Source organism: Bos mutus, chromosome 23 (assembly GCF_027580195.1).
Source record: "Bos mutus isolate GX-2022 chromosome 23, NWIPB_WYAK_1.1, whole genome shotgun sequence".
Classification (NCBI taxonomy): Eukaryota; Metazoa; Chordata; class Mammalia; order Artiodactyla; family Bovidae; genus Bos; species Bos mutus.
In genome coordinates this window covers 37189889-37209031 of record NC_091639.1, presented here as the reverse complement: position 1 = coordinate 37209031, position 19143 = coordinate 37189889, and the positions used below count along the sequence as shown (strand labels likewise).

The following is a 19143-nucleotide window of genomic DNA, read 5'->3' as shown; positions in this document are numbered from 1 at the left end:
TCTCCAATGCGTGAAAGTGAAAAGTGAAAGTGAAGTCGCTCAGTCGTGTCCGACTCTAGCGACCCCATGGACTACAGCCTACCAGGCTCCTCCATCCATGGGATTTTCCAGGCAAAAGTACTGGAGTGGGGTGCCATTGCCTTCTCCGTATATAAATCCAGTTTCCACCAAACTTCCCTCCCGTCCAGGCTGCCACGTATTATTGAATAGAGTTCCCGTGCTATAAAGCAGATCTTTTTATCCATTTTAGCTATCCATTTTAGCAGTGTCTACGTGTCCATCCCAGACTCTTAAGTATCCCTTCCCCCCATCCTGTCCTCCGCCCACCCTGGCAACCGTCCAGTTCATTCTGTAAGTCTGTGAGTCTCTTTCTGTTTTGTAAGTTCATTCCTATCATTTCCTTTTAGATTCCGCATATAAGAGAGATGTTTCCCCTTCTATGTCTGACTTACTTCACTCAGTACAACAATCTCTAGGTCTATCCATGTTGCTGAAAATGGCATTATTTCATTCTTTTTAATGTAAATGCCAGGGAAATTTGGGTGCAATGCTGTAGGTAATGTGGACTCAGGGGTGGTGTTTGGGAGAAAGTGCTAGAGCATACAGGTGTGGCCAGGAGAATAATATGATTATTTGGGCATGAAATAAGTGCTATGAGCTTCATTTTTGACCTAAATGAGTAAATTTATTCTTTGCCACCTTAGATTGATGAAGATGAACCCCTGTTCCTCAGCTTAATCAATGACCTGTTTCCAGGATTACAACTAGATAGTAATAGTTACGTGGAACTGCAAGCTGCAGTCACCAACCAGGTTCAGCTGGAAGGTTTGATTAACCATCCACCCTGGAATCTCAAACTCGTGCAGGTAAAATATTTTTCATCTATTATCAGTATGATGCTCAATGAGTGTTGTTAGAGGTTGTCATTTGGAGAGAAGAACTTGTGATATTAGTCTTGCTTGATGTTAAGGTTGAGACTAAATAAAGCACATCATTACAAGAAGAGTCCTCAGCGGGGGGTGTTAGTCCTAAGGACTTTAGCGTGGTTTTACCCTGCTTCACACTAACCAAGCACTTACTGAAGTTACTTACACCCCATGAGGTTAGGTGGTAACCAGAATCTTGAGAATAGCTGGTAGGAGATAGTAGATTATGAAAATGTAGGGAGGGACTTCCCTGGTGATCCAGTAGTTGGGACTCTGTGTTTCCACTGCAGGGGCCTTGGGTTCCATTCTTGGTTGGGGAACTGGAATCTCACGAGCCGTGCAGCATGACCAAAAAAAAAAAAAAAAACCCACAGGGAAATGGAATGCCATAGCTGGGGGCCTTCGTGGGGCATGGAGCCCGAGGAATCTGGGGCTGCTACCCTGCTTCTGCTTCGTGTGTGGGCGTGTTCACACCTAAACTAAATCCTTTGCCTGTGTCTCTTGGTGTGTTTCTGTCAATTACATTTTATCCTTGTGACAACCTATCAATGATTTTATCAAGCAGATCCCTGAAACTGTTGCAGAGTTGCTGAATTAAATCCCTATGAGCTTGACACATTGGGAGTATTTTCCAGTGCCTTGGAAAATGAAGGCATTGAAATTGTGGAAAGTGTCAAAACTGCATTTGAAAAGTAATGATTCTTAACTTATTCTTTTAACGAGTGCAAGTGTATGAGACAGATTCAAATCTTACAAAGAAAATATATTGGGAGAAATCAACTTATTTTTCATCATCTATGTAATGGAAATCATTCCATTTAAAAAAAATTCTGGGAAAACCTCACTTTACATGTGATGTGCATACAGGTGAATTGAGAACTTCAGATGTACAAGCTAGATTTAGAAAAGGTAGAGGAACCAGAGGTCAAGTTGCCAACATCCACTAGATGATAGAAAAGCAAGGGAATTAAAAAAAAAAATCTACTTCTGCTTCATTGACCATGCTAGCACTTTTGACTGTATGAATCACAACAAACTGTGGAAAATTCTTAAAGAGATGGGAATACCAGACCACCTTATCTTCCTCCCGAAAAACCTGCATGCAAGACAAGAAGCAAGAGTTAGAATCGGATATGGAACAATGGCCTGGTTCAAAATTGGGAAAGGAGTACATCAAGGCTATATATTGTCACCCTGCTTACTTAACTTCTATGCAGAGTACATCATGAAAAATGCCATGCTGGATAAAGCACAAGATGGAATAAAGATTTCCAGGAGAAATATCAATAACCTCAGATATGCAGATGACACATGTCTAATGGTAGAAAGTGAAGAGGAATTAAAGACCTTCTTAATGAGGGTGCAAGTGGAGAGTAAAAAAGCTGGCTTAAAACTCAACATTCAGAAAACTAAGATCATCACATCCGGTCCCATCACTTCATGGCAAATAGATGGGGGGAAAGTGGAAACAGTGACAGATTTTATTTTCTTGGGCTCCAAAATCACTGTGGACAGTGACTTGCAGCCATGAAAGTAAAAGACGCTTGTTCCTTGGAAGAAAAGCAATGACAAACCTAGACAGCATATTAAAAAGCAGAGACATCACTTTGCTGAAAAAGGTCTGTATAGTCAAAGCTATGGTTTTGCCAGTAGTCATAAAGGATGTGAGAATTGGACCATAAAGAAGACTGAGCACTGAAGAATTTATGCTTTTGAACTATGGTACTAGAGAAGGCTCTTGAGAGTCTTTTGGATAGCAAGGAGATCAAACCAGTCAATCCTAAAGGAAATCAACCCTGAATATTCATTGAAAGGACTGATGGTGAAGCTCCAATACTTTGGCCACCTGATGCAAGAGCTGACTCATTTTAAAAGCCCCTGATGCTGAGAAAGATGGAGAGCAAGAGGAGAAGGGGGTGAGAGAGGATAAGATGGTTGGATGGCATCACTGACTCAATGGACATGAGTTTGAGCAAACTCAGGGAGATAGTGAAAGACAGAGAAGCCTGGTGTGTTGCAGTTCATGAGGGCGCAGAGTCGGACATGACTTAGCCACTGAACAACAATGCACACAGTATACTGAGCACTGAAATCTTAGTTCTCTCAGTTGGTGGGGGACTAGAATATTGTGTTGTTACTTAATGTCAAACACATTACTGTTGAATATAACATGGCCAGTACCTCTGTTGCTTTTAAACTATGGATTACAGAGCTAATACATTTCTATCTAAAACTTAGGAAAGTAACTCAAATTTTACTCTGATCAGCTATGAGACCTTTGACTTTTTGTTTTCATTAAGAAAACTGTAGAGAGGACTTTGTAACAGACACTGTCCATGCTCTTTGTATGTCTCCTTGAATCTCTCTTACCTCAACCTTGCACTCCTTCCCTGACTTCTAGAACTGTGATTCCAATCCCAAACACACCACTCTCTGCAGGAGGGTCAGTGCCACTCTTTCTGGAAGGTGCAAAGTGCAGACAGCGCATGGGAGTTTTTTCTCCCCTACCCCCAAACAGCCCTTCCTTAGTTAAGGACATATGGGTGATGTGGGGAGTTCCCTGGTGGTCTAGTGGTTAATACTATGCATTCCCAATGCAGGGGGCCTGGGTTTGATCCCTGGTTAGGGAACTTGATCCTGCATGCTGCAACTAAGAGCTGGCACAGCCAAATAAATAATTAAAAAAAAAAACCAACAGAACACTCGATAAAGACTTATGGGTGATGCAGTCAAAAAGTCAAGTTCTCCTGCTTCCAGTTGAAACAGAGAGGTATAAAGGTGCCCCGAGGGCCAGCCTTAAGTCTCCCCTGTACAGGATTTTTGTCTTCAGTCACACCACGCTTGACCTGTCCCCGTTCCTGTCCTTCCCTTACTCCATTACAAGTTTCCCTGATGATCACTCGCTTGTACAGGAAACTCAACGTCCAGCTGTGCCTCTGGGGAACCAGAAGGCTGATGTTTAACTTGGGTCTTGGCAGAGATGCTGTGTATCGCTGCTTTCCACCACTAGGGGGCGGTATCACCACACGTGATACAGAGAAAGCCTGTTTGTGGAAAAACCACTTCTATGTTATCAGCAAACTGAAATGACAAGGAGTTTGTCATATCAAGTAGTTTGAGACGCAAAAACTAGATCCTGAATTGATTACTTCCAAAATGTAATTAAAGTCCCACATTGTCATCACTTTCTCACTTTTAACATTTTAAAAGTTTGTTACTCACCTTCCATGAAACAAACAGTTTTGGAGGGGTCATATTCCATTTTTAAGTACTGAACCAGTTACTATCTAAAGCTTTTAAGATCCTGTTTAAAGCTTTTAAAATTTCTTCACATGACTTCTATGAACGTGTGCAGGAGACTCCTAAGTTATATTTTTTGATTGATCATCTCATTGTGTAGTTGTATGAGACGTCTCTGGTCCGTCATGGCTTGATGACTCTTGGGCCCAGCGGGTCTGGGAAGACAATGGTCATAACAATCCTGATGAAGGCACTGACAGAGTGTGGAAGGCCTCACAGGGAGATGAGAATGAATCCCAAAGCTATTACGGCTCCTCAGATGTTTGGCCGACTAGACACAGCGACCAATGACTGGACAGATGGGATTTTTTCTACTCTGTGGAGAAAAACATTAAAAGCTAAAAAAGGTACATGCAAATTCTTTTCTGCTGATCATTCTTTTTTCCTGCCAGTTTATCCGCAACTCAGTATTTGTTTTAATTTTCTTTTTTGGTCATCCACAGGTGAAAAGTGATTTTCTGTTCTTATTTTTGGCAGGTGAAAACATTTTCCTCGTTTTAGACGGCCCTGTGGATGCCATTTGGATTGAGAACTTAAATTCCGTGTTGGATGACAATAAAACCCTCACACTGGCCAACGGAGATCGCATCCCCATGGCCCCAAGCTGCAAGCTTTTGTTTGAAGTCCACAATATCGAGAACGCCTCTCCAGCCACGGTTTCTAGGATGGGCATGGTGTACATCAGCAGCTCTGCCCTCAGCTGGAGACCAATCCTGCAGGTGGGGACTGGAGACCTACAGAAGCGCATTTAGTATCTTTCCATGTCTTGCTTTCTCCATGTCTTGCTCTCTTATAAACAGAGATTCTGTTTCTTTGCTGTAGGCATGGTTGAAGAAGCGTACTACTCAGGAAAATAATGTATTCCTAACTCTGTATGATAAAATATTTGAGGATGCATATACATTTATGAAACTGAACCTCAATCCGAAAATGCAGCTCTTAGAGTGCAACTATATTGTGCAAGTAAGATATGTTTTTTGTACACTCATTGCTTAAGATTTGAAATTCCCCCCACCTCCCCCCCACACACTCAATTGCAGTCTAGAGGTATCTGAAATGGAAGGTTCACAGAGTACATCAAAATCTTTCTGTGATGTGGCAGTGAAGCGTCTGAGAATTTGGATTCCTATTAAAGATCTTATTGATTCACTTACTGCCATCTCTTCATGAGTTTCACCTCCCAGGGCGGTATTGTCAGGGGAAGCGGAATGAACTATCTTTCCCACCATTCAAGCTCAGTCTAGCCTTCCCAGAAAGAGTGTCCAAAAATGAGAGCAGACAAGATAAATAGAGCTGGTAGTTCTACAGAAAGCACAACAAGGAGCTGGTGGCAAGCAGGAAAATTTGGGTGGAAGTCTCGGCTTTGCAAATTTAGTGTATGTATTAGATAGGGAAAACCTTGAAGCAGCTCTCCAAGTAGTTTGTAACCTTATATTTTCCCCCTCTACTCAGTTTTCCTTTTAAGTCTTTGGAAGAAACAGAACAAATCGTGAATTTCTTTCTCTTTCTTTTTTTTCTGTTTCTTTTATATATTTTTTTAAAGATGTATTTGTTTAATTGGAGGATAATTACTTTGCAATTTGATGATGGTTTTTGTCATACAGCAATATGAATTGGCCATAGGTATACATGTGTCCCCTCCATCCTGAACCTCCCTCCCATCTCCTTCCCTACCCTATTCCTTAGATTTTTCAAAGGCTCTCCTGATTCTAGTCCATATGTGATCTCTCATTATCCATTCTAGAGCTCTGATTCTCTGTCAGTGTGAAGGACGTCAGTCAGGGAGGCTGGGTGGCTTAGAAATAATTCATGAAGCTCACAAATCATTGAAATGATTTTATTTTGGAAGACAAAGGATGTCTTACTGTAGATACTTTTTTTTTTTTTTTTTTTTGATGCCATGTGGGAGTTGACACACTTTTTCTTGAAGGGGCAAATAGTCAATGTTCTAGGCTTTGCACAATTTTCCATCCCAACCCCTCAGCTCTACTGTTGCAATATAGAAACAGCCAGACGCAATGGACGAGACTAACTGTGTTTCAGAAACACTTCATTTGCTAAGCAAGTGGCTGGCCCCTGGGGCCACAGTGTGCTGAGCCTTGCAACATGTTAAAAATAAATAAAATCTTTGATCTATAAAATTTGGAATAACCAAACTTTAGAACCAGAAACTACCTAAGGAAGCATCTAGTCTAGGCTTTTTGCTTCTCAGATCAGGAAACTGAGACTCAGAGATGTTAGGGGCATGAGTTGGGGGGAGAAACCACGCCTCCGCATTCCCAGTTTGGTGTCTTTTCTGTGCAGTCATGCTAAGAGTCGGACACGACTGAGCGACTTCACTTTCACTTTTCACTTTCATGCATTGGAGAAGGAAATGGCAACCCACTCCAGTGTTCTTGCCTGGAGAATCCCAGGGACGGGGAAGCCTGGTGGCCTGCCGTCTATGGGGTCGCACAGAGTCGGACACGACTGAAGCGACTTAGCAGCAGCAGCAGCAGCATGTAGTCTGCCTAAAGCAGAATGACTTTTCTTCTAAATGCCACTGGCTGTAGGACACTGATCAAGCCATAACTGGGGATATATGGATTTGTTTTCTTCTCCTGTTCTCTCCTTCTTTTAAAGTTATTATTATATTTAAATGTTTATTTTAAAATCTAAATATAACACTTAATTTTATTGTATTTTAAATATTTTCAGTCTCTCAATCTTCTGGAAGGTTTAATCCCCTCCAAAGAAGAAGGTGGCATTTCGTGTGTCGAACATCTTCATAAATTATTTGTGTTTGCTCTAATGTGGAGTTTAGGAGCCCTTCTGGAACTGGAAAGCAGAGACAAGCTTGAAGCTTTTATGCGAAGTCATGAAAGCAAGTTAGATTTACCAGAAATACCTAAAGGCTTGACTCAAACCATGTATGAGTTCTATGTTACTGATTATGGTAAGCACAGTGACTTACGTCTGAAAAAAAAAAACAACATTTTTTTTAATGGAATAGAGATAAACTCCTAAAATCTTCTATGGGAAATATTAAACCAATTGTGAGTAACATAATTGCTAATACTATTTTTAAATTGCATCTATGGAAACAAGACTAGGATTTTGCATATGAGCTGGGAATGGTTATAGAGGCTCTTGACTTCCCCTTTCCCAGTTATCTAAGTGAAGTCTACCATAAATAAGTTAGCAGTACCTCTTTTTCTATTGCTTGAAGAGGAAGGGTAGAAGTATAGAGAACACAGATTCTTCATGATGCAAAGTGTGGTAATGCAGTCTTAGAACTTCTTTGTTGGAAACATCAGAATAATCAGAGAATGAAGCAAGCAGATAGGGACCCTACTTATGTGTAGTAGACTTGGCAAAATCCCATGCCTCGGCTCCCTAACCCACCATATGTGTCAGGGCCCAGCTTACCGCTCCCTAAAAGAAGCTAATTATGAAATAAATCCTTAAACCTAGATGTTAATTCTCTTACAATTTAGAGCCAATCCAAAGATGGTTCTTTGGAAAGAGCGGTAAAATTGGTCAATTTCTTACCAGAGATATTAGGGGGAAAAAAGAGAAGAAGTAGATTACCATGAGCCAGATTGAGAGAGGAAACATTACTACAGACCCTAAAGATGTTAAAATAAGAAGTGATTATTAGAAACAATGTTAATGAAAGTACATTTGACAGTGTAGATGCTGGGCATTTATTCTAGGGGTGGAAGATTGGATTAACGTTTAAAAACCAGTCAGTGTAATTCACCATATTGATATACAAAAAACCAAGCAATTTATGTGTCATCTAAATAGATGCAGAAAGTACATTTGACAAAATTTTAACATTCTTCTATGGTAGAAGGATCATTTTTCTATGATAAAACTATGACAAAACTCGCAGGATACTAGAATTAGAAACTTTATCATTATAATAAAGAATATCTTCAAAAAAGCTGTATTATACTGAATGGTGTGCTGCAGTCCATGGAGTCACACAGAATCAGACGTGACTTAGTAACTCAACAAATACTTAATGGTGAAAGACTGAATACCTCCAAGGTTCAGAAACAAGAATATCCTTTCTCACCATTTCTGTTCAGCATTGTACCAAATGTTTTAGCCAGTGCAAAAAGGCAGTAAATAAATAAATACAAACAAACACACAAATGAAATATCTATTGGAAAAAAAACAAGTAAATTTCTATTTACTTGCAGATATTATAACCTCCCTCCAAAATGTTGTTAGAACTAGTATAATGAGTTTAGCAAGGTCACAGAATGAAAGAACAGTATATAATAATAATTTGTATTTCTGTACGCTCGCAACAAATTGGAAACTGAAATTTTAATATAGAATTCAAAATAGCATCCAAAAATGAAATATATAGAGATAAATTTAATGAAATATGTATAAAATTTGTATACTGAAAGCTATAAAACTGCTGAGAGAAATTAAAGAAGCCCTGAATAAATGGAAAGATAAATCCAGTGTACAAATCAGAAGATACAGTATTGTTAAGATGTTACTTTCCCTGAACTTATCTATACACTTAGTGCAATCACAGTGAAAAATCTCAATAGGCTTTTTTTTTTGGTTGAAATTTATAAATTATTATAAACTTTTATGGAAATGCAAAGAATAACCAAATCAATTTTTAAAAAACAAAGGTGGAACACTACGTCATGATTTCACTAAAGTTAACATCTCTTTAAAAGTCACTATGAAAATAAAATGACCCATTTTGGCCACAGAATGGAAACAAATATTTAAGAGACATATATCTGATAAAAGAATTTTATCCAGAATACATAAAGAACTCTTGCAATTCAATAATAACTTTAAATAGATGCTGTACCAAAGACTTATGAATGGTGAAAAAAAGAATATGAAGAGATATTCAACATGATTGGTCATCAGGGAAATGCAAATTAAAATTGCAATGGGGTATCACTTCACAGTCACTAGAATGACTAAATTCTAATTAATTTAATGCCTAAAATGGGAATATCAATAACCTCAGATAGGCAGATGACACCATCCTTAAGGCAGAAAGTGAAGAAGAACCAAAGAGCCTCTTGATGAAAGTGAAAGAGGAGAGTGAAAAAGTTGGCTTAAAGCTCAACATTCAGAAAACTAAGATCATGGTATCTGGTCCCATCACTTCATGGCAAATAGATGGGGAAACAGTGCAAACAGTGGCTGACTATTTTTCTGGGCTTCAAAATCACTGCAGATGGGACTGCAGCCATGAAATTAAAAGACACTTACTCCTTGAAAGGAAAGTTATGACCAACCTAGACAGTATATTAAAAAGCAGAGACATTACTTTGCCAACAAAGGTCCGTCTAGTCAAGGCTATGGTTTTTCCAGTGGTCATGTATGGATGCGAGAGTTGGACTATAAAGAAAGCTGAGCACCAAAGAACTGATGCTTTTGAACTGTGGTGCTGGAGAAGACTCTTGGGAGTCCCTTGAACTTCAAGGAGATCCAACCAGTCCATCCTAAAGGAGATCAGTCCTGAGTGTTCATTGGAAGGACTGATGTTGAAGCTGAAACTCTAATACTTTGGCCACCTGATGCGAAGAGTTGACTCACTGGAAAGACTCTGATGCTGGGAGGGATTGGGGGCAGGAGGAGAAGGGGACGACAGAGGATGAGATGGCTGGATGGCGTCACCGACTCAATGGACATGAGTTTGGGTAAACTCCGGGAATTGGTGATGGACAGGGAGGCCTGGTGTGCAGTGATTTATGGGGTCGCAAAGAGTCGGACACGACTGAGCAACTGAACTGAACTGAACTGAAAATGGCAGGGTTCATAATACCAAATTCTGGCAAGAATGTGGAACAAGTACAGCTCTCACATTGAACATTGTGCCCACTTTGCTAACTACACAGTGGTGCACAAGATGCAGCCTCTATGGAAAACCCTTTAGCCACTAATGTTTAATCCTTAAAACTTAAACATACACATAACATAGGACTCCATAATTTGCAAGGAAAGTTGAAATCAAGGCTGTTCCTCCAGTGATGAATATTTGCTTTGCTGCTATCAAATGTGTACTCTTCCTCTCTCTTTCCATGCATTCTATGTACACAGTTACTTTTTGGGTAAATTTCTGAATTGTGTTTTTTTTTGGAAGATCTTTAAAATGGCAGTTAAATTCAATAATGCAATCAACAATGAGGGTCATTCCATTTAAATGACCACAATATAAACATCTCTGGCCAAGTTTGCATGACTAACAGCGATGCTGACACCATAGATTGAATGGTGCTTTCCAGAGATGCTAAAATGTAAATAAGATACTTTTCTTAGAATTGATGGAATGTACTTATAATGCTTATTATAACAATAATGTGGTGGTTGTGTTAGTCGCTCAGTCATGTATAACTCTGCTTCTCTGTCCATGGATCCTCCAGGCAAGAATACTAGAGTGGGTAGCCATTCTTCTCCAGGGCATCTTCCCGACCCAGGGATGCAACCGGGTCTCCTGCATTGCAGGCAGATTCTTCACAGTCTGAGCTAACCCATCCTTTTAGTTAATGTGGCTTTCTTAGTAGATACTAAACGTATCATTGGTTGTAATTCCATTTTAGGTCAGAGGTCTCTAGATAAATAATAATTTAAAGATTATTTTTTAAAGAGGCAAAACAAATTTAAATTATCAGATGCCACATACATTAGCTTAGCAGATAGGTTAATATGTTTCATGAAGATGTTTTAAATGTTTATTTCTGTTGATTGTTTATAGCACTTATATTTTTGTATTCTGAGATAACTTTTGAAGAATGCAGTTTTATTAAGATCCGTTTTAATTATTGCATAGGTGATTGGGAGCATTGGAATAAGAAACTTCAGCCATATTATTATCCAACTGACAGTGTTCCAGAATATTCATCAATTTTGGTTCCAAATGTTGACAATGTTAGAACAAATTTTTTGATAGACACCATTGCAAAACAGCATAAAGTAAGTTTGATAGTTTTGTTGACTGAAAAAAATGCACAATCTAAAAGCTGAGAGTTATGTTATTTTTTTAATTTAAATGTATTTATTTTAATTGGAGGCTAATTACTTTACAATATTGTATTGGTTTTGCCATACATCAACATGAATCCACCACGTGTTCCCCATCCTGAACCCCCCCTCCCACCTCCCTCCCCGTACCTATTTGGTGGACATTCTTCAGACTTCAAGTCCAGGACACAGCATCTCAGATAGTGTTCTGATGCGGCAAAGTTTGAGGGGGGAAGTCAGGATATATAGAAATTTTTGTAACCAAAAACCAGGTAGTCGGAACATCATGAAATGATGTTTTTTAATGAAAACAAACAAACAAACAAACAAAAACCCAGGTGTCTCAAGTTAAGGAATTTAGCACTTTCCATGTATGGAAAGATTCGGGTCTGGACTCACTAAAGTCATCCCTTTGATATGTGGGGCCAGTAGCCTGTGTTTCCTGAGTCTCTTAGATCATTGCAGACCATGTAAGAAGCACAACTCTTTTTACAACCACAAGTGGGAAAAGTAAAGTACAGAGGGCTGGAGGTGGTGTCATTTCAAAGAAACCTTTTGGCAAGTGAACTCCGGTTCCCAAAAGACGCTCGAACTCTGCTGATTTTCAGCTTGCTAAGGAAAGTGGATGTCTGCCTACAAAGTCCCTCCCCTGGTCACGTGACCACTCACCCACGTTTTCTTCCAGTACATTTTCTTCCAGCATGCATTGTACATTTATGGCTTTAATTCAACTAGGATTTATTTTGATGTAGGTTTAATTCTTAAAAGTAACTAAAACCTACCGTTAATTTATAGAATGAAAGAATGGCTACCAGAACCATAGTATGTTTAAAACTAAACATTTTATAACACCTTTTAACATGATTATCCTACCATTGCAGGCTGTTTTACTCACAGGGGAGCAGGGAACTGCAAAAACTGTAATGATTAAGGCCTATTTGAAAAAATATGACCCAGAAGTACAGTTATCTAAAAGTCTAAACTTTTCATCTGCCACAGAACCAATGATGTTTCAGGTAAAATCTATCATTTGCAGTAGTCATTAACTTATTAAATATATTAAGTAGTTGATACATGTATATGCAAATAAAACATTGATATATATAGTCCCTCAGTATCCATGGAGGATTAGTGCCAAGACTCCTGGGAGTACTCAGTTGCATACAGTGGGTAGTGTTTGCGAATAACCTGTGCATATCCTCCCATATACTCTAAAATAATCCCTAGATTATTTATAGTACCTAATACATGATAATTCTATGTAAATGGTTGTAAATGCTATGTGAATAGTTTCCAGTGTGAGACAAATTCAAGTTTTGCTTTTTGAAACTTGCTGGAATTCCCCCCACCCCTGCCCCCAATACTTTTGATGGAAGTTGGTTGAATCCAAGGACTTGGAAGCCATGAATATGAAGGGCTGACTGTAGACGCATCTTGAAAGAATCAGTATTGCAGTTGCCATTCAGCTATTTAACTTTCCTAAGGCTGAGACTGAAGCCACATTCAAACAGCATATTTTGGCCTAATAGTGAAGTTGAAGCTGAACATTGGAGTGTCGTTTGATGTAAATTAATGATAAACAGTCCAACAACTTATTTTTTAAAGTTCACAGTATTTATTTGAATAATAACATCACCCATTAAATAAATAAGTCAGTTATATTCTACTCTGAAAAGCATGCTCATCATTTTTAGAAATGGACTGAAGTGTAATGCATAAAACAGACTGTTTCCTTTTCTCTAGAGAACAATTGAAAGCTATGTGGACAAGCGGATGGGAAGCACATACGGGCCACCTGGAGGCAGAAAGATGACTGTATTTATTGATGACATTAATATGCCCGTGATTAATGAATGGGGAGATCAGGTATGACTAAAATATCTCATGTGGGTGATATTTAACCAGTATTCTTGGTTATATATATGGGCTTCCCTGGTGGCTCAGATGGTAAAGAATCTGCCTGCAATGCAGGAGGTGACCTAGGTTCCATCCCTGGGTCAGGAAGATCCCCTGCAGAAGGAAATGGCAACATGCTCCAGTATTCTTGTCTGCACGATTCCATGGACAGAGGAGTCTGGTGGTCTACAGTCCATGGGGTTGCAAAGAGTCAGATACAACTGACACTTTCACTTTCACTTGGTTATATATAAAGAGATCAATAACCGTCACTTGATTAAGCCTAGTAATAAATTCTCAGTCTTTTTTGACCTCTTGGTGATAGGTGACCTTCTCCTTTCTTGAAATCCCTGTATGCTTCTCCCCATGTTCCCTTTGGTCTCTTTGGCTGCTTGATTTCAGTGTACTTTCTGGCTTCTCTCTTCCTTTCCCCAGGGTTTTATCTTTGTTCTCTTATTTCTCACTCTATATACTCTTTTCCAGGAGTATGTGATGTTTAGAAAACACTGAAAAAAGGAGATAGCTCTTTTATACACCACTGACCTATTTGTGATCGTCTATCAGCCCCAGACTCACTTCCCTTAGAGGACCTCACAGATGCTACCACCTGGGTTCAGCATGTTCATGGTGGGATCCCCAACACCTCTTCCCACTGCTGTCCACTGCCTTTTCAACAACATCCACCGGAGCCCACCAGGACCAGTCACATCCCTTCCACCAACATCAGGTTTACCTTTGATGTCACCAGGAGATCAGGACTCCCAGGTCCATCCATGCTCAGCCTGAGACTAATTCCCATCAGTTCTGCTTGGCCCTTCTCTGACCCCATCTCCTACATTCCCTCCTGAAAACCCTCTGTGTGCCCTCAGAGGTCATGATTCATCCACAAAGTGAAAAGTGAAAGTGTTCGTCGATCAGCTGTGTCCGACTCTTTGTGACCCCATGGACTGTAGCCCGTCAGGCTCCTCTGTCCATGGGATCTCCCAGGCAAGAATACTGGAGTGAGTTGCCATTTCTTCCTCCAGGGGATCTTCCTGACCCAGGGATGGAACACAGATCTCCTGCATTGCAAAATTCCCTGAAAATTCAGCTTCTCCTCTGAGCTTTTTCTCACCATCTTGCTCCAGTGGGAAACCGAGGATGCTGCTTTCCCTGCATACTTCTCACCTGGATGTGAGGGAGAGGTCCTTGGTTCCCTTGGTGCTGCATCGCCCCCCAACCCCCACAACCCTCCGCCAAAGATTTCAGTCCCTGGATCACTGATACTCTCTGTCCAGGGCTGCCCCAGGCTCTAGGGTAATTTTCATGGTGTGTACAATATGTCATAGCGCAGAGACTCGCACATCAGAGAACCTTGCACATAGTTTAATGCTCTGCTGTCACTGTCTTGAAATTCCTAATGATTTTTGAACAGAGACACTGCATTTTCATTTTGACCTGGGCCCCACAAATTATGAAGCCAGTCCTGCTTGTCGTAATTCTCAGTGATGCCAACCTTTGTCTCCATACATGATCTTGGCCTCTTAGTTCCTTGACCTGGACTCCCCTATAATCATGTCTTCTTCTCTGTCTGAATTACTGGCTGATGCAGTCATACCCTACACCTTGTCATTATCAATAACTGTCATCCCTTCATTATCTCAATTTCAACCCTTCGATTCTCTGATCACTATATCCACACTCTATAGCTCATTTCCTCTACTACAGATGGCCATCATCCAAAAAAACCTAAAAACAGTAAATGCTGGAGAGGGTGTGGAGAAAAGGAACACTCTTACACTGTTGGTGGGAATGTAAAGAGATACAGCCATTATGGAGATACATACCATTATGGAGAATGGTATGGAGTGTCCTTTAAAAACTAAAAATAGAACTACCACACGATCCAGAAATCCCACTGCTGGGCATCAACCACTGTTTATGGAGCCATCAAACATCAACCAGATGGAGCCTTCAACCACTGTTCCTACCATCATCAAACTCTCCTTCATTTCTTCTCATTTCCTCACTTTCTTCCTTCCCCCAGCTACAATTCCATAATCTATCATTATAATCATGGGAGCATATACCCTCTACTCATCTGTGAAAACCTTAACCATGTTAAATTCTTGTTAAACCTTTTTGCTCACCACCTACCTGCATCTATGCAGTTATACTTAGCTGGAGAAAAATACGCAATACTGGTTTCACTTTAAAATCATATTTATGGACCTCTGCTAAGCTCTTGGTACTGCCCAGAAATTGCACTGCATGTTTCATGTTATGTATCTTTATCCTGTCTATTCCTGTCCTGGCATTTACTTTCAGGCTCCTTTCATACTGTCTTTTTCTCAGACCTTGGACACCATCGTTTCCTTGCCCTCAGCTGATCATAGAAGTCCCGCAGTCTTCTTCCTATTCCCACTGAGAACACATTGATTTTTGTTCCCTTTTGTTTTCTTTCCTATCCATTTACTGCAGTCAATTTCTGTGTTTTAGTGGTTACCCTTGACAGTGCCTCCTGCATACATAATCTGAAATAAAGAAAGTCTAGCCCTTCTTTCCCATTTTGTATATCCAGTGACCTTTGAACACTTCAATTTCCTTTATCTTTCTTCTGATTTATCCTTTTATTGTTGACTTGTATTTAAGTCTATATCTCTCTTTGTGTTACCATAAATTGTATTGGTCACCATTATATTGTATAACGCCAGTTTTATTTTTATAGGAGTGTAGTTGATTTGCAAGGCTGTGTTAGTGCAGGTGTTCAGCAAAGTGAATCAGTTATACATATACATAAATCCACTCTTTTTTAGATCCTTATCCCACCTAGGTCATTACAGAGTACTGTGTAGGGTTTCCTGTGCTATACAGTAAGTCCTTATTATCTATTATGTTAGTGTGTGTATGTTAATCCCAGCCTCCCCATTCATCCCTGCCCTCCCCACTTTTCCCTTCTGGTAACCATAAGTTTGTTTTCTACATCTATGACTCTGTTTCTGTTTTGTAAATAAGTTCACGTATATAATATTTTTTTAGATTCCACATATAAGCGATATTGTCACATTTGTCTTTTTCTGTCTGGCTTACTCAGTTGGACAATCTCTAGGTTGATCCATGTTGCTGCAAATGGCATTATTTGGTTCCTTTTTGCGGCTGAGTAATATCCCATTGTATATATATTCCACGTGTTTATCCATTCCTCTGTCAATGGACATTTAGGTCACTTCCATGTCCTGGCTATTGTAAATAGTGCTGCAGTGAACACTGGGGTACATGTGTCTCTTTGAGTTACGGTTTTCTCCAGATAGATGCCCAGGAGTGGGATTGTTGGATCATGTGGTAGTTCTATTTTTGGTTTTTTAAGGAACTTCCATACTGTTCTCCATAGTGGCTGTACCTCTTTACATTCCCACCAACAATGTAAGAGTGTTCCCTTTTCTCCACACTCTCTCCACCATTTACTGTTTGTAGATTTTTTGGTGATGGCCATTCTGAACTGTGTAAGATGATACCTCATTGTAGTTTTGATTTGCATTTCCCTAATAATTGGTGATGTTGAGCATCTTATCACTTGTTTTTTGGCTATCTGTATCTCTATTTTCAAAGCAACCTCCCATGAGACATTATTTTTACTGTTTCTTTTTTAAGATTTAAAAAAATGCTTATTATTTATTTATTTTTGGCTGTGTTGGGTCTTCATTGCTGCGAGAGCTTTTCTCTAGCTGTGATGAGCCGCTGCTGCTGCTGCTGCTAAGTCACTTCAGTCGTGTCCGACCCCATAGACTGCAGCCCACCAGGCTCCTCCTTCCCTGGGATTCTCCAGGCAAGAACACTGGAGTGGATTGCCATTTCCTTCTCCAATGCATGAAAGTGAAAAGTGAAAATGAAGTCGCTCAGTCGTGTCCTACTCTTTGCGACCCCATGGACTGCAGCCTACCAGGCTCCTCCGTCCATGGGATTTTCCACCCCACTGGAGTGGGGTGCCATCGCCTTCTCCGTGATGAGCAGGGGCTACTTTCTGGTTATGGTACGTGGGCTTCACATTGCAGTGGCTTCTCCTGTCTCGGGCACAGGCTCTAGGGCAGGCAGGCATCCATAGTTGCGCCATGTGGGCTCCGTGGTTGCAGCCCCTGGATTCCGGAACACAGGCGCAGTAGCTGTGGTGCACGGGCTTAGTGTTTCCACAACACATGTCATCTTCCTGGACCAGGGATCAGACCCATGTCCCCTGCATTGGCAGATTCTTTACTGCTGAGCCCCAGAGAAGCCCTACTGATTTTTACACTCACTCTCTGTTTGCCTGACTCATTTCTTTACCACTTTTTTCACTCTTTATTCCTTTTTATTCCTGGGCCTCCCATCTGATATCATGTTTCTTCTACTTTTAGAACTTCCTTAGGAGAAAATCTTTTAATAACAAACTTTTGTTTTGTTTGATTTTGGAGGGTTTTTTTTTTTTTGGTCTACAAAAGTCTTTATTTTTGAGATTGGCAGTTATTTTCTTTCATCATTTTAAATATATGACTTCTGTCTTTTGTTTTCCTTGTTGCTGTTGAGATGTCAACTACCACATTGTACCTCTGAAGTAAATCTGCCTGTTTTCTCTCGCCACCTTACTTTCCTATAATTTTTTTCTTTTTTGAATTATGTTCCTTGGTGTAGATTTATTTGTATTTATTTGCTTGGGATTTATTGGAACTCACCAATCTGTGGATTTGTCTCTTTGTCAAGTCTAGAAAATTTTTATTCTTCTCTCTACAAATATTGCCTCTGCCTCACTTACTTTCCCCTCTTATCACACTCCCAGTGTGTGTTAGATTTTCTTCTTTGCCCTCTATGTTTCTGTACTTCTTTTCTGTACATCTTAACCTTTTCTGTGTCCAATGCTTATAGTCTAGGTAATTTTCTCCTCTTCTATCATCCGTCTCACTAATGTTCTTCTCTGCTTTGTCCACTCTGCTGTCAAAATTCATCCACTGAATTTTAATTTCAATTGCTGTTTGGTTCTTTTTTCTTTCTACTATGTTATTACTTTTTACAGTTTTTATTCCTTGCATCTATTTTCAAATCATTGCCTATTTCTTTCTTTTCTTTTCTTTTTTTTTTTTTTTGTAGCCCTATTAGAGTTTTATTATGTTTATCTCTTCAGGAACATTTTGTGCCTACCCTACACCAGCAGGCGCGGGTAACCCGTTGAACCCCATTCGTGATTGGGATCGGGGATTGCAATTATTCCCCATGAACAAGGATGTCCGGGGCTGCACGCGCGCTACACTGCCTATTTCTTTCAACATGTTGAGCACAGTTGCTTTAAAGTCTGTGTCTGTTACTATCATCATCTGAAGTCCATAACATCTGTGTCTGTTCTCTTTTGTCTCAATAGGTCTTGTTCATACTCAAAGTGTCTTGTTGTCTGCATCTTTGACTGCTTCCAAAGTCATTGCCCTTGAAAAATTACCTGTGGCTGTTTCTTAAAGCTTCAGATGAATGTGCCCTTAACCGGATAGGTTTTGAGTTTTCTTCTGTCGGATTCTTAAATGCTTATTCAGCCGGGATCACCTCAAAGAAAGGTTAATATCTGAGCGTCTCTGGCCCAGCCAGGCCATGCATACTCATGGTGCAAGTCTATTCCAGTGTCATTCTGAGGCCACAACCTCCCAGGGAGACTTTGCTGTTCTTTTTCTTTCCCTTTTCCTCTCCCATTCAGCAGGGATCCTGGTCAGATAAACCTTTCAGCAGTTCCTATAAGGTGAGGAGAGAGGGAAGCGTATTTAGTTATCTAAAAGATGAAGAACTCCTGAATTCAGATTTTTTAAAAATCCAATTAGGAATGCCTAGTTGGATGTCCAACTTAACATGTCCAAAATGAAATTCCTGTTACTCCCCAAACCTACTCCTACAATAGTCTTCTCCATCTCAAGAAACAGCAACTTCGCATTCAGCCTGTCTTCAAGCTATACGGAAGTCTTGACCACTACTCATCACTCTATTGCTAAAGCCTGGTGCAAGCTGCCATCTCTCTTCTTGATTATTACACACATC

At 40.0% G+C, this 19143-nt stretch overlaps 1 protein-coding gene across 2 annotated transcripts in view; it reads left to right on the top strand.

The window, feature by feature from the left end:
* DNAH8 (dynein axonemal heavy chain 8) overlaps nucleotides 1-19143 on the top strand; it is a 319103-nt gene that overhangs the window by 146488 nt on the left and 153472 nt on the right. For both annotated transcript variants that reach the window (XM_070361456.1, XM_070361457.1), the window contains exons 48-55: nucleotides 705-866; nucleotides 4327-4573; nucleotides 4704-4945; nucleotides 5049-5189; nucleotides 6924-7161; nucleotides 11033-11175; nucleotides 12105-12239; nucleotides 12967-13089. In XM_070361456.1, coding sequence (XP_070217557.1) covers nucleotides 705-866; nucleotides 4327-4573; nucleotides 4704-4945; nucleotides 5049-5189; nucleotides 6924-7161; nucleotides 11033-11175; nucleotides 12105-12239; nucleotides 12967-13089 — 1431 coding nt within the window. The remainder of the gene's footprint in view (nucleotides 1-704; nucleotides 867-4326; nucleotides 4574-4703; nucleotides 4946-5048; nucleotides 5190-6923; nucleotides 7162-11032; nucleotides 11176-12104; nucleotides 12240-12966; nucleotides 13090-19143) is intronic.